The sequence below is a fragment of the Phoca vitulina genome, unplaced genomic scaffold (genome assembly GCF_004348235.1).
Source record: "Phoca vitulina isolate PV1807 unplaced genomic scaffold, GSC_HSeal_1.0 scaffold23, whole genome shotgun sequence".
In the NCBI taxonomy this organism is placed as follows: Eukaryota; Metazoa; Chordata; class Mammalia; order Carnivora; family Phocidae; genus Phoca; species Phoca vitulina.
In genome coordinates this window covers 8,636,554-8,652,025 of record NW_022589726.1, presented here as the reverse complement: position 1 = coordinate 8,652,025, position 15,472 = coordinate 8,636,554, and the positions used below count along the sequence as shown (strand labels likewise).

At 43.6% G+C, this 15,472-nt stretch overlaps 1 protein-coding gene across 3 annotated transcripts in view; it reads left to right on the top strand.

Moving 5' to 3' along the window:
- TBC1D30 (TBC1 domain family member 30) overlaps positions 1–9,346 on the top strand; it is a 78,933-nt gene extending 69,587 nt beyond the window's left edge. For all 3 annotated transcript variants that reach the window (XM_032420462.1, XM_032420463.1, XM_032420464.1), the window contains 2 exons: positions 2,363–2,569; positions 5,728–9,346. In XM_032420462.1, the coding sequence (XP_032276353.1) occupies positions 2,363–2,569; positions 5,728–6,512 (992 nt within the window). In that variant the 3' untranslated portion in view covers positions 6,513–9,346. The remainder of the gene's footprint in view (positions 1–2,362; positions 2,570–5,727) is intronic.
- Positions 9,347–15,472: the final 6,126 nt, after the last annotated feature.

Sequence of the window (15,472 nt, the reverse complement as noted above, 5' to 3'; positions counted from 1 at the left end):
TTCCTTTTTCTTTCTGATATGTCTTGCCCCCACTTTATCTGATTTCACTTTGTTTGCTCTGTTCCTTAGCTCAGAACCTGGCATATAATATATGCTTATTACCACATGCTGTTTAATTGATATAGATTGGCTTCTTTTCCACTATAGAAATGTCCTCTGAAACATTAGGATAGCCTCTACTTGAATTTGAGTGGTTAGAAACTCATTATCTCTTTCTTTATTTTATTTTATTTATTTATTTATTTTTAAAGATTTTATTTATTTATTCATGAGAGACAGAGAGAGAGAGAGAGGCAGAGGGAGAAGCAGGCTCCCAAGGAGCAGGGAGCCCGATGTGGGACTCGATCCCAGGACCCCGGGATCATGACCTGAGCCGAAGGCAGATGCTTAACCATCTGAGCCACCCAGGCGCCCATAGAAACTCATTATCTCTTATATAAGACATTTTGCTGGATCCCTCTGCTTAGCCCATGGTATCTAGTGGTGAAGAGATAAGCTCCACGTATCAGTTCTTTTAATAGTTCTTTTGAACAAAACAGAACAAGTCTACTCCCTCTTCTATTGGATGTCTCATCAAATCTTTGAGAACAGCCATACATCCCACAAATCCTTCCCTATGGTCCAAGTTCAGAGTTTTTCAAAAGATATGACTTCCAGAACTTTTAATATTCTGTATATTCACCTTTTAATGCCCTGCAGTTTGGTGGTGTCCCTCTTTGAATTGGATGCTATGCTACATTTGTTTTTTTTTTCTTGTGGAGAATGGACTTCCTGTGGTCTGGACACCATCGATGGAACAAACTCTTTGGAAGCAGTTCATGGTCCTCCCACTATGTTCTTTCCTCTCTTGGGTGGTGGTTCCTCCTTTAGGACATTTGTTCTACCTCTTCTAGTTTGAAGACCGTTCTCCTTGTGAAAGAGGATCGAGACAGGAGCTATCCGGCCCCTCTGCCTTCTCTTTGCCCTCTGCTAGCTTCCTACTACCTTCCCAGATTTGTGGGGCTATTTTCTCATTTTTGTTCTTCGTGTGTAGAAGGTTTATTTTTGTTTGGCTGTTTTCTTCTGCTTGTGGTAGTTTTGTGGTAGTCTGTTCTTCAGGCCTTCGCTCGTTTTGAGTTTTAGCCTACTGTGTAGTTTTGGTTCACGTGCTTTTGTGTGTATGTCCTTGCTATGTACTCTCCTCTCATCTCTTTGAATGGCTTTTAAAAAACCTAAACTCAGCAAGAGTCCTATTGATTTTGTCATGCCCTCCACCCTTTCTCTCTGTGACCTGAATTTCAGCTTTTGGTGTTTAGCCACGAAATCAATATGTATTTTAACTCTAAAATTTTTGCATCTGCATTTCTGTAGTCTGGGTATGTGTCCCCCCCCCCCCCCCCCCTTTTTTTTTCCTTCTGTTTTTCTTTCTATGTAGCTGTTATGTGCTTCAGGATGATAGGATCACTTTCTCCTAAGTTTTATCATGAGCCTTTCTTGTCAGTTTTAAGTAAGTTCAGGTTAGCTGGTCCCCTTTAATTTTTTTCTCCTTAAAAAAGTGTTTTCAGTGAAAAAGGAAGTAAATTTATCTGATGTTTAGGTTTTATCCGAATAACACTTTTAGTAGATGTTAACATAGTTGAAATCCCCCATTAATTATTTTTTAAAAGCTGGTTCCCAGGCCACTTTTCCATATTGTGCTAGAAAAGCCTGTGGTGTATGTGTATACGCTCTCACACAGTGCCTAGTTCTGCTTTTTAGATGTAATCTCAATTTTACTTAAGGGCCGAATCTACTAGTTGTAGATGTCACAGGAGTAGAAACCACATTGGGCAAAACACACATAGTAGACAGCAGGAAATGTTTGTTAAATGAAAACAAACATTCATTGCTAGAGATGCAGTGATCTGAAGTTTTGATGATTTTATAGAATGTGTTGCTATTTTTAACCTAAGAAAAACTCACTTCTAATGACTGACTGAACTCTATAATCAGTCTATATATCACAGTTATATGCAAATCTCTAAATGGACTTTAGACACCTGGGGTTCTCTCTTCCTAAGGAATTTTCGAGAACGGCAGTGACTTTTATGTGGAAACAGTTGATCTTAGGTCTACATAATGACCAAAGTGGTAATAAAAAATCCAACAGTGAACCCACACAGCTCATTTCAGATCCACAGTTAGGCTAATAAGAAAATGCAGAAATCTCTTCAGGGTCAAAGAAAAACACATACCAGACCAAACTGTAGTGAACTTTTTTTTTGTGGTTCGAATTCTCTGGAAATTAAGATACTACCCCAGGGCATAGTGTCATCGGCACTCAGTTAGACCCTTTCTAAACCTCCGTGACACTGTGTCCTTATGTCTCTCCCCTGGAGCGCAGAACTGAATGAAGAGCAGAGCCTGCGGTCTAATAACATCGCCGAGCTGAGTCCAGGAGCAATCAATTCCTGTCGAAGTGAATACCATGCAGCTTTCAACAGTATGATGATGGAACGCATGACCACAGATATCAACGCACTGAAGCGGCAGTATTCTCGGATTAAGAAGAAGCAGCAGCAGCAGGTGCATCAGGTGTATATCAGGGCAGGTAATGTGATTCTTTGTTTGAATTGATTTCACCTCTGTGTCCAGTTGTGAAAGAAAGAACAAGTATTCCCAGGGGATAGCCTCCGAATTGCAACTCTCTGTAGCTCAGTATCCACAAACACAGCTGGCTTGAGCTGATCCCACATTTAGCATCTCATTTTTTATTTTATCAGGCTCTGCAGAAGAAAAAGACCATGGGTTCCTTTTAGGTACCAAGAACCAGACAATTGATGGTATTAAACACATCTTTATTATGTGTGCTTGTGGAGAGGGGTTGACGGATGATTAAAATATTGCAAAAGCCATGCAGTCCTTGGACTTGAGACATTTTGGAGCTATTGCCTCCAGAACGTATTCATCTGTGCACTAGTAAATTGAGCTATCCACCAGTCATTTAGGTAGTCATATAATAGTTGTGGTCAGAGAAAAAGGGAAAAAACATTCCTGTGCCTCACTGATGGGTTAGCAGTGTCTTGGGGGTCTGCTGAGAAGAACATAATTGGAATGCAGTTGGAAATGCTCTTTTCCAAGGACTGTCAAACTGCCTTTTTCTTTTTAAATTCCAAAAATCCCAGTGAACAGTCTGCTTTATTATGTGATACATGCTGATTTGGGAAATGGTTTATCTTGTTCTAAGTGAAATCCTAATGATTATGATGCCTGTCCAGTATGAATCAAAATATGAGTTGACAGGTTTTTAAGAGCCTCGTGAGCATGTGACTGATCTTGCACAAAAACTGAACTTACCTTCCACTTGTAAGGGAGGAGTGGGCAACTTCCTGAAGATTCTTACTTCAACCGGAATCCTTAAGAAAGAAAGAAAGTGGTTTCAAAGTATTGGCTCATACGTATCCTCATTTTGTCCTTAAAGCAAATCTGTGAGGAATGTAAGGATAGATATTCTTACATCCTTTTAAAAGATGAGGAAATGGTGACTCAGGAAGGCTTAGCAGGGTTACGTAGCTGTGGTGGGTGGTCAGGCCAGGGCTAGGCCCCTGTGTTCTGATTCTTTGCATAGTCCCTTTTCAACCACGCCATACACATCTATGGGTGGGATGGTGAGCTGTGGGTATTGCCAGTGGGTATTAAGTCGGCCCAGTGCCTTGTACTGTAGTCAGGGGTCAGTAAACTATGCTCCCCAGGCCAAATCCTGCTAGCTGCCTGTTTTTTATAAATAAAGTTTTATTGGAACATAGGTATGCCCATTTATTTACATATTGTCTATCACTGCTTTTGCACTATAATGTCTAAGATATTTACAGTCAGGTCCTTTGCAGGAAAAGTTCACTGACTCTATGTAGTTTTTTTTTTAGGGAGAGATTATTGCTTAAAGGCAAAGTTCTAGAGCATTGCTTCTGAAACTTCAGTGTGCATATAAATCACTTGGGGATCTGTTAAAATGAAGAATCTGTTTCAGCAGGTTTGGGGTAAGGCTGAGATTATGCATTTCCAGCAAGCTCCTAGGAGATGCCTGTGCTGCTGGGTGGGGATCCCAGTTTGAGTAGCAAGCTTTTAGAGGCGATGGTATAAGGTGGGATTAGCAGCATAGGTGGAAAAGGTTGCACCTGACCTCAGCTTCTGAGATGTAAGGAAGATGGTGAGGATAGTGGTTGAGGTACCAACTTCCCAGGTTAGGGAGGACAGGAAGTTAGGGCCTTTTGGATCTGATAGCTTTTGTTTTTGTGGAGCAATTGGAGGAAATGTCCTTTGCTTGGGAGTAAGTTGGAGGACTACAGTGGGAGAGTAGAAGTAAGGAAGATTTGGATGGGTCATGGAATGGAATGGAAGAAGGAAAGAAAAGGATTGTTCTGTGCCTTTGAGGACCCAACAAAATAGGAAGTTAATGAATCTGAAGGGCTTCAGTCTACATGTCTGTGTGATTCTCCCCTACCCCCTTTTTGGAAAAGATAATGTGATTTGTGGGTCCGGTTTGGGATTTTGCCAAGTATAAAGGCATGGGGATGTTGAGAATGTGTGGTTATCGGTGAGGCAGCAATCCCAGTGATCAGCCAGGCATCTAGCCTGGTAGGGGTGTAAGAGACCCAGAGACAGACGAGGGGTTATGGGAAGTTTGAAAGATCGAAGAACCAAAGTCTCTTTGGTTCAGTACCATAGATGGCTATATTGAGAACCTGAGAGCTAAAAGAGTCAAAGAGAAGAATAGGAGAGTTAAAATATTTTTCAGGGAAGGTAGATCTGAGTGATGAGGTTTAGGATGGAATTGGGGTGGTAGAAGAAGCATGAGGATGGATCAGTCAGAGAAACAGTAAAGTAACTGAGGGGGATAATAGGATATGAGGTGAAGAGGAGACAGTTGTCAGCATTTTCAGGAAGGACTGGAGTGTGACCAGAGGTAGATGACAATAGTCGAGAAGTGTAGAAGTGAGTTCAGCTGATGACATGGACGTCAGGAAGAAGGTTGTTCACATGAAGATGGTGGGGCCTTCTCCCTGGGGCCATGTGTGTTTGAACCGTGTGTGTGTGTTTGAGCATCATCTGAAATAGGGGCTTGGTCGTAGCCACGGGAGGAGGAGGATAATAATACTATCAACAGTGCCCTCCAGGAGCACACAGCTTTTGGTGCTTTCCAGTTTTCAGTTTGCTTTCAAAGTCCATTGAGGACACAGGAATGGATTTTCGTACTTAAGACCAGGCATCGGGGAGCAGTGACTTCACTGCGTTTTTACCACCTTCTTATCACTTCTCTCATCCTGCTGTCTCTCACTTCATAATACGCGGTGTGTTCTTTTCCTACCTCTCAGAAGCTAACAGCTGATAATCCATATGGTCATAGTGTTTGACTTATTTTTAAAAAAGTCTTCTAAGATTTTCTAGATACAAGACCTCTGAGGTTGTTTCTCAGAGACAAAAACTGTTGGGAAGAAACAGTAGGGCATCTGCACTTGAATTAGTAACGAGGGGCCAGAGTCTGCTTCTTTTGTATCCTCAGCCTCGTGTCTCCTCCTCTCTGAAGAGGAGGGAATAGGCACCCCGGGCTCTAGGATTGAGTTCAGTTTTTGTTACCTTCAGTCACATGGCTCTGCCAAAACCTGGGAAATACACGGCCAGGATTGGGGGACAAGCTCTATGTGATTCCTGTGCCACAACAGATGGTTTCTCTGTGGTCCGTTTCATCCAGCCTTTCACCATTTCTTTCAGACAAAGGGCCAGTGACCAGCATTCTCCCATCTCAGGTAAACAACTCTCCAGTTATCAACCACCTTCTTTTAGGAAAGAAGATGAAAATGTCAAACAGACCTGCCAAGAATGCTGTCATCCACATCCCTGGTCACACAGGAGGCAAGATGTCTCCTGTCCCCTATGAAGACCTGAAGACGAAGCTCAATTCCCCGTGGCGAACGCACATCCGCGTCCACAAAAAGAACATGACGAGGACCAAGAATCAGCTGGGCTGTGGGGACACCGTGGGGCTGATAGAGGAGCAGAACGAGGGCTGCAGGGCTAACAGCCTGGGGGCAGCGGAGGCTTCTTCCAGGTGTGCCGCAGCAGCTGGGAGCGAGGGTCGCTGCTCCGAAGGCAGCACTGGGAGGACGATCGAAGGGCAGTCTCCAGAGCCCGTGTTCCGGGATGCCAATGCCGATGTGTCTGCAGTCCAGGTGAAGTTAGAAGCCTTGGAACTGAATCCGAGGGATGCTGCTGCCGACCCTGAGCCCAAGGCACACCCGCCCTGCCCGCAGCACTTCCCAGAGCTGCCTGATGCCCCTGGTGAAACCAGAGCCCCTAGCAAACCTCCCCAGGGCAGCCACCCGAAAGCGCCCATCTTTAGCCCTTTCCCCAGCGTCAAACCACTGCGGAAGTCAGCCACCGCCAGGAATTTGGGACTGTATGGTCCTACGGAAAGAACCCCAACCGTGCACTTTCCTCACATGAGCAGGAGCTTCAGCAAATCGGGTGGTGGAAACAGTAGCACTAAGAAACGATGATGGCCCTCAGAAACTGAATCTAGATTCACCTTCTCATGGCAGTCTAAGGGTTCCAGCTGAATGGCTCCAAAAGAGTTTTGACTGTCCAGTGAAAACGAATAGATAGGTTCAGAGATGAACACCAGTCCATGAAAATGGGAACTGGAAGTTTTATACTGGGAGCTAGAATGGGTATGTTTTCCCCCACCCACCGATAACGGATCCAGTGAATTCTTGTGGCAGAATAAATATTGTAGTTTTAAAGTGTGAAGTTTTCCCAGTTTTTCATTGTGAATTGTTTAGACAAGACTGTGCATCTAGACTGTTAACCCCCTCTTCCTTCCTGTTCTGAGGACCTTCAGGGTCCCTGTGACCGCACTCCCCCCAGACCTTCTCTGGTTCTCTGGGTGTTACTGATCCTCAAGCATGCACACATTAGCTTGCTAGAACAGAAACTGTAAAAAGGAAGTAAGTTTCTTAGTTGCAAAAAACTTCACAATTTCCCTCTTCCTGCCCCACTGAGGGAATGTTTGTGTATGTGAGTTTTTCTTCAGTAGTTTCTTTCAGCCAGGCTCAAGATCGTTTTTTTTATTCTTATGCTAAAGTGCAGGAGAAAAATGTAGATAGCCTTTCTTTCTCTTTGTACCTGCAAAATGAAGAAAACCTCTATCTGTTGAAATTTAGGTTGGTCCACCAACTTGAAGATCTTATGCAGAGAACACACATGGGATATGCATTAAACAATCGCCCTGAACAGCTTGCTGATTCCACGAAGCTTTTCCCAAGGTTCATTTTCTCCTCTGACAAAGAGTTACAGTCCTCAGTGGTGGGAGGACTCGATGGGCTCCATATGGAGCTTGTCCTGCATCTTCTGCCACGTAGCTCATTTACCTACCAGCTCTTCTTGGCAGATGCCGCGAGGCCTCTGCTGTTCAAAAGCCAGAACATAGCACCTGCAATTCTGTTACTTGAATTTTGTGCTTTTTTGATTGGAGTACTTTGTTGAGTACTTTGTTACTTGAACACTGCCTTTCTTTGGAGAAGGCGCTAGTGCTTTCTAGCTCTCTCTTACCCACCTCTCCCCCGGTCGCAGCGGGTCAGAGAGCACCTGTTATTTCCACTATGCAGATGGGAACTCTGAGCCACAATAGAGGTGAAGTGCACTCAGACACTCAAGGTAAATACTCCTGGTATTCAGTGTGACTCAGTCACATCTCCTCCAGCACCGTAGGCGGATTTGATGCTCTTTGTACGCAGATGCATTGGCTACATGAGTTCTAAACACCAGGACCGGGAAGCCATTCACTATGCTCCCTCCTGATTCAGAGGACCTTTCTCCAGACGTTACAGAGTCCTGTGATGGCATTTCACAAAACCAGCTCTAACCTTTTTACCCAAAAAGGTAGCTCATTTTAAAAATGCTTCATGCAGCTGTCATTTGTCTGAACAAAGGCTCACTCCTCAGCCCCCATCTCTTACTGTCATTAGAAGAATAGACTCAGCATCTTTATCCTCATCTCTGAAAGACCTTGGCCGTGCTTGCTGGCATATTGTTGATGCATTCGATGTTAATTTGAGCTAATTGGGTTGCCAGTTCTGAAACCAAAGCTATAATTTTAGAGAGGGCTTTTACTATGAGAGGTATTAATTTTTATAATAGAGAATGTGGTTGTGTGGGCTCTTTTGAACAGAAAACACAAGAATGACATACAGTGAGAAAAGCCATTTTATCCCTTCTGTGGTATTTTTACCCCCGAAGGAGCTGAAGGTGGAAAATATGACTAATAAGTCATTGCGGTTTTGGTCTTGAATTCTGTGCCATCTGAAGTTAGCACGCAGCTTCTTAAAAAGCAGCGATGCCCACCACCTCTGTCTTGGGAAGAGTGTAGGTGGAATGTTGGGCTTACTTTGCATTCCACCCCCAGGGGATGGGACCCACTGCATTTTCCAAAGTTAAGCAAATGACATGATTTTCTTCCATCTGCTAAAACTTTACAGATAAGAATGATTCCACCTTAGATTCTTTTCTCCTCCCCCGACCCACATGAGTCAGAATAGACTCATTCCTTTGAGGGATGTCTGACTCGAAGAGAGAATTGTTCTTTCTTCTCTTGAGGCCGCTCCCAGCTCCCTGAGGATCTGGGTTCAGGGAGGTGGGGCATGGGGTGGAGGCCACTTGCCACCATCCTTAGGATGGCGCTGTTGCTATCTACCAAGCATCTTGGCCTCAGCAGCGCCTGCCCAGCCCATTTCCCCCGTGTTGGTCTTTCTGAGAAAGGGATGGATGAGATGGCACATGCTTTGGAATAAGTACTGATCCCAAATGAAAGAACGAAGAAATGAAAGTGTAATAATCCTTTGAGGTAAAAATGACCTTGTCAGGATTTTAAAAACCGACGGATTTCTGTCGAAGCACTCTCTGTACCAATAACGTGCATGCATTGTACCATGTACTCACGATGTGAATCGGTCAATTTTGGAGCCTTGCCTACCTTAGAAAATGAAGACAAGTGCAGTAGCCTCTACCACACCGCATGGGCAAAGACCAGTATAGACTTGTTATCATCCGTGTGTATTGGACACCGTATGCAAGCACCAGAAGTACTTACCTAGTAGCGGTTTCTTTGTTTCTAGCTAGGTCTGTCCCCTGTCAGCACTTGTGCGGGGAGTCGACTCCTTCCGATGCTTCTGCACCCTAGTCCTCTTACAAAAGCCTCCAGATGATTTAAACCTACTTTGTAATGTTGATCTCTGTAATGTTTGAAACATTGTATTCCTTTTTTGGGTCTCTGTTGTTGTTCTAAAGAATTGTAGGGATTACAGAGATATGTGCATAAAGATTCTCATTGTTGTAACTGTTGTGGTGTTTTTCTCTCCGAGCTCACGCGTAGAATACTGTTGTGCCATTGACATGGCACTGTTGACCTCTTCAGCGCCCCCCGGTCACGTGATCCAGGGAAACCGCCCAGTAAGCTCCATCTCCTCCAGTCTAATCACTGGGTTGCAAGGTGGCCTGTGACCTTTGGAGAACTTGGCAGAATAGCGGGTTCCTGAGTATGAGTAAACGGAGAGTTTATTTAAGAATGTGTGTGTGAATGTACGTGCGTGTATAAAATTAACCTTTAGGTTTGTCATTTTCCTTTGTTTTAATAAAATAGAACAATAAGAATGCAATTGAGCTTCCTGGTCTTACGGATTCTAGAGGAGTGGGGAGTTGTGATCGCGGGTAATGTTGCAGCTGCACTCCTCCTAAAGTCTCCCTTTACTCTTCCTGAGCCACTTTCTCTGCTGCCTACAGCAGTCATTTGAGGCAGTATTTAAAATACAGTACTTTTGCTAATTAAAAAAGTAGCATGCATTTTAAGAAAATTTGCAAAACAGAGCATAAGGAATCATCAGTATTCTGGTACGGGCTTTTCCAGTATGTTCTTGTTTGTGTGTGTGTGTGTGTGTAGACACACACAAAAAGGTAGATTAAAGCTATCTCTCCAGTAAATTCTCTTATACAGCAGTATTTCCAGTGACTAGTAGGCCATCACGTGCTCATGTCAGAATTCACATAACCAGTACCTTGTTGTCAGACAGGCGGTTCCTGTTCAAGGTAGTTCTTGAGAGAGCGCACCTTAATACTCAACATCTTTGTGTACAGCCTTAAGTGTTTCCTCTGGGTGTGTTCACCGTGGTGGTGGTGCTGGGTCGGTGCTGGACCAGAAAGTATGAACATCTCTAAGTCCTATATATTGTCAAATTGCCACCCTTAAAGGTCGAACTTCTCATACAAGCCGTGAATGAGAATATGCCTGTTTCTCTACACCCTTGGATGAGGCAGCAGTCTCTTTTTTTTCTTTTATCTTTTTTTCTAGGACCTCCAGTATTGATAGAAGCAGTGATAACGGGCATTCATATCTCATTCCTGACTTTTAAGGGAACCATTAAGTAAGATGTTTGCTGAGATTTCCGGTAGGTATCTTTTATCAGGTTAAGGAAATTACCTTTTATTTTTTGCTCGCTAAGAGGTTTTCAAAAAATCCTTAACAGGTACAGTTGACCCTTGAACCACAGGAGTTTGAGCTCCTCCGGTCCACTTATATGTGGACTTATTTGATAAATACAGTACTGTAAATACATTTTTTCTTACCATTTTCCTAACATTTTCTTTTCTCTAGCTTACTTTATTGTAAGAATACAGTATATAATGCATATAACATACAAAATGTGTGTTAATTAACTTTATGTTATTGGTAAAGCTGCCGGTCAACAGTAGGCTATTAGTAGTTAAGTTTTGGGGGAGTCAGAAGTTACATGTGGATTCTTGACTGTGCCCGTAACCCTCGCGTCGCTCAATGGTTAACTGTATTGAACTTTATCAAATGATCTCCAAGTGCATCCTTTGAGAAGAAAGTAGTGTTTGAGATTTGAACTCGAACTTGAGAAAATAACCATTAGCAGGTTTCATCGAAGAGTATTAGATACTTTAGAGTTGGAAGTGATGGCAGTAAAAGTTTTATGTGCAAATTTTCATCGCGGTAAATTTACTAGTAGAAATTTGGAAAGAATGTAAACATCTGAGACTGGGGGAAATGGTTGGTTGGGTGAATTATGGCTCATCCATAAGATGGAAATGCAGTGGCCCACGAGTGTTTGGCCCATTGAAATGACTATTATCTGTTACCCACATAAAGCAGTTCAAAGTCAGCAAAGTCTGGAGTCATAGAGCTGCTGGGATAGAGTTGTGGATGGGAAGCCCTTACTGGATGGTGGCGAAAAGTAGGCAGGAACAACCAGGCCGTGGTTCTTTCACACAGGCAGCTTGTGCTCAGTCAGATGGGGACTGAATGGGGACTGGGAGACTGTTGGGTTGGATCAGCTCCCAAGAGGCTCCGGGCTGGCCATCTCCTGAACCTGAATCTACATCTTTGCTGGAGCTCAGCTCTGTCAGACCCACTGACGTCCTGAAAAGTCATGCTCCATCCCATCCTCTTCACCTCTTCTGGCACCCCCAATCCTTATCTGATTGCCCCACTCTGCACCCAAGGGGCCTCAAGAATCTTGGAGTTAAGAAAACCAGAGAGTTGACTATTCCTTAGTATTTGCATTCCTGCTACAATCCTAGTTTTCCTTTAGGCAATGCTGATTCTTGGGAAGGAGGCAGATCAATTCCCTTAAGGGACCAACAGGGCTGGGTGGAAACTAGCTAATAGCTCAACCCAGATGTTTCCCCACTGCTGAGGAGTCCAGAAATCTGTATTAAAACAAACAAAAATCCTAGTAATTTTGACACTGAGCTAGATTGGGCAACCGCTGGTCAATCTAACTATTTTGATGGTCTCTTTACTAGACCCCCACTCCACCCCCCACCGCTGTAATTACATATTGCTACCAGAGTGATCCAAAATGAAAAACTAATTAGGCCACCCCTCTGGTCAAAATCCTTCCATTATTCCCCATTTTCTGGAGGATAAAATCTAAAATCCTTATCTTAGCATGATCTGACCTATTGTTATTTTTTGAGTTTATTTTCCTACCATCTTTCCCGTTCATCACCTTCTGCAACTTATCATCAGCACAGTATTATCTACCATTTGTTGAGTTTCTATGTGCTAGGTGCTGTCCTAGTTCCTTTATTATGTTATCTTGCTTATTCCTCCCAACAACTCCATGAAGCATATTATCCCTGTATTACAGATGATGATGTGAGCTGAGCAGTTATGTCCTTGTCCACGGTCACCCCCTGGCAAATAAGAGTCCTAATCCCTCTGACACCAGAATGAGCTCTTTTCTTTGCTGCATTGCCTGACAACGTTGCAAACAACTTGAAATTCCCTGAAAGCTCCTTGCCCTCCCAACATCCTTGTAACTGTGTGTTCACAGACCTCTGCCCAGAGCAGCCTCCTTGCTCCAGTCTGCCTGGGAAACACCCCCTCATCCTTTTTTAGTCTTAGCCCACTCAATATTCAGGTCAAATCCAATCCGTGCCACTTTCCAGTTCTATGATTTTTGTGCAAATCACCTAACAGCTGGGACCTTTGATTTCTCCATCTGTACGGTGAGAATAGTATTTTCAACCTCACAAGTTTTGTCGTGGACTCTGCTATTTTTGCTGCTCACAATTAAGTATCTTCCTTTAGGCAGCAATGCCCTGATTTTGCTAGGCGAGCTGGTCCTCCTCCACTTCCACCTGAGTACTCCGGGTGAGGTTGGTGCCCTTGCAGCACAGGGCCTGAGCTAAGCCACTCAGCATTCTCCTTCCTCCCGGCTGTGCTAACTGATGGACAAGCCCGCGGGCACAGAAACTCAGTTGCTGGGTCTTATTTTGAAGCCTTGGGGAAGCTGACTTGCTCATTTCTAACGGATTTGCACCTGGAAGGAAAAGCTCACGAGTTGCTGCTGGGAACGGTCTTGTAATCACGAGGGCAAGGCCTGCCGGAGAAGACTCAACACTGAGCAAGCAGAGCTGAGAAACAGAAACCAGCCCCTTTTCCTCTCAAGTGATCCCTGGATCAGGTCATACCTGAAACTAAATCTGTCTCTCTCCAGCATTTTATTACATCAGCAAACATTCCAGTGTTTGCTTTTAGCTCAGTTTGGTCAGGCTATGGTCCATATTAAACATCTCTTACTTGGAACAGGGATGTTATGAAGATTACAGATTATAAAGGCAAACCAGTGGATGCATTATCAGTGAAAAATAATATTTTTTTACTGTATAGTGCTTCAAGCCTCTCCTGAGCTGCTATCTGTTATTTTTGGCTTTGTCCTCCCTAGCATAATAATAGTGTAAAGAGGGGCGCCTGGGTGGCTCAGTCGGTTAAGCGTCTGCCTTCGGCTCAGGTCATGATCCCAGGATCCTGGAAGCCTGCTTCTCCCTCTCCCTCTGCCCCTCCCCCTGCTGTGTGTTCTTTCTCTGTCAAATAAATACAATCTTAAAAAATAATAGTGTAAAGAGGTGAAGAGTCAGGGAGCATGATTCTTGTTTTATGAAGAGGGTTCTTACCTCAAACCCTGGAGTCTTCTTTAGTCTTGTATCTCCTTGTCACAGAAGGAGAGGTGATTCTGAGTATGAAACTGTCTTTGGCTAATTTTGCCTACTATTCTAGCCCCATCTACATTTATGGCTGAGTCCTGTGGAGAGCAGAGGGACTCTAAGCAAAACACAAAAGAGATATTTTCACCAAATTCCACAAAATTTGGGAGCCTAAGCAGCATACTTGTGGAACTCCCCTCACAGAGTGTAACAGAGATAGAAGGCGGGTTCCCTCCGCCTCCATTAGGTGGCCATGCAGCTCTCTCACAGAGAAGGCTCCAGCATGTCTCAGGTGGTGTCTGCTGGGAACCTGCAGGGCTGGATGTGGGCATGGTCCTCATGGGGACCTGTAGCGTTTTTTTTTTTTTAATTTTTAAAGATTTTATTTATTTATTTGACAGAGACACAGCGAGAGAGGGAACACAAGCAGGGGGAGTGGGAGAGGGAGAAGCAGGCTTCCCGCCGAGCAGGGAGCCTGATGTGGGGCTCGATCCCAGGACCCTGGGATCATGACCCGAGCCGAAGGCAGATGCTTATGAGCCACCCAGGTGCCCCGGGACCTGTAGCGTTTAGCAGAGCCATGGGGGCATGTGGTGGGACCACACCTATTTGGGAACACCTAAGAGCACCCCCTGAGGATTTCAAGAAAGCCTTGCCCGGTGTTAAGAGGACGGGAAGACTTTATAGACACTGTTTCAAAATATATCTGTGAGAAGAGTGATTTGCGTCATTGCTGTTATAGGGACCCCATCTGGACTAAAAAGGTGCTGAGGTCTGGGAAAAATCAGGTTATATATAACTGTTACATGATAAATTCCACAAATGTATGTGCAACAGAACCTAACAAATGGTGAAAAGCTTAAAGATTTTCTTTGCATGTGGAGCTATGGACGACAATTTCTAGTGCATTTTTCAAGTGGGAAACAAATCGCGGAGTATGGAATTATTAAAAGTGTATTGGAATAATGAAATCATTCAATGTCAGATTGAGAGATGATGTAGCTCAGTAATTTTCAATGTTTTTTAAGCAACAGAATTACAAAATGATTAAATGTTTAAACAGGTAGTGTTTGCACATGGTGAAAATTCAAAATGTACTAAAAAGCATGTAGTAAAAACTAGGTCTCTCTCTGTACCTCGACCTTGAGCCATCCAATTTCCTTACCTACAGGAAAGCACTGTTAGCACTTTCATTCAGATCCTTCCAGAAGTACTTTGTGCATATTCAAGCATGTTTGTGCGCGCATGCATGCACACACACCCACCCACACACGTTTTCATAAATAGTAACATGATAATATTCTGACTCTTTTTTTTCACTTAATGTATCAGGGAGACTTTCCTAACAGTGCAGGTAGACTGACCTCATTCCTTTTACTGCTTCATCCGTTTCCATTCTAGGTCCGTGCACAGTGAATTCATCCTCTTGTCCATTGTCAGATAATTTTTTGGCTTCTGATTCCATACATATAGAATATGCATGTCCTTGTATATATGTTGTTATATTGCAAATGGGCAAGTTTAGCTACAGGATAAATTCTTAGATATGGGATTACTTGTCAACAATGTATATTCTAGATTTTTAAAAAAAATTTTATTTGACAGAGAGCACAAGCAGGGGGAGTGCAGAGGAAGAGGGAGAAGTAGGCTCCCCGCTGAGCAGGGAGCCCCGTGCGAGGCTTGGTCCCAGGACCCCAGGATCGTGACCTAAGCCAAAGGCAGACGCTTAACCGACTGAGCCACCCAGGTGCCCTAAATGTTAGATTTTGATAAATTTTGCTAAATTACTCTCCACAGATGTTCTGTAAATTCCTCACGACTCAATATCTTATCAAACTTTCTGATCTTTCCTGATTAGACAGGTATTGATGTCCTTTTAAAAAATATGCATGAGATTAACGTATATTTAAAAATCATTTATAGGTCCTTTGTTCATAGCCTATGTTCCTTTTTGGTC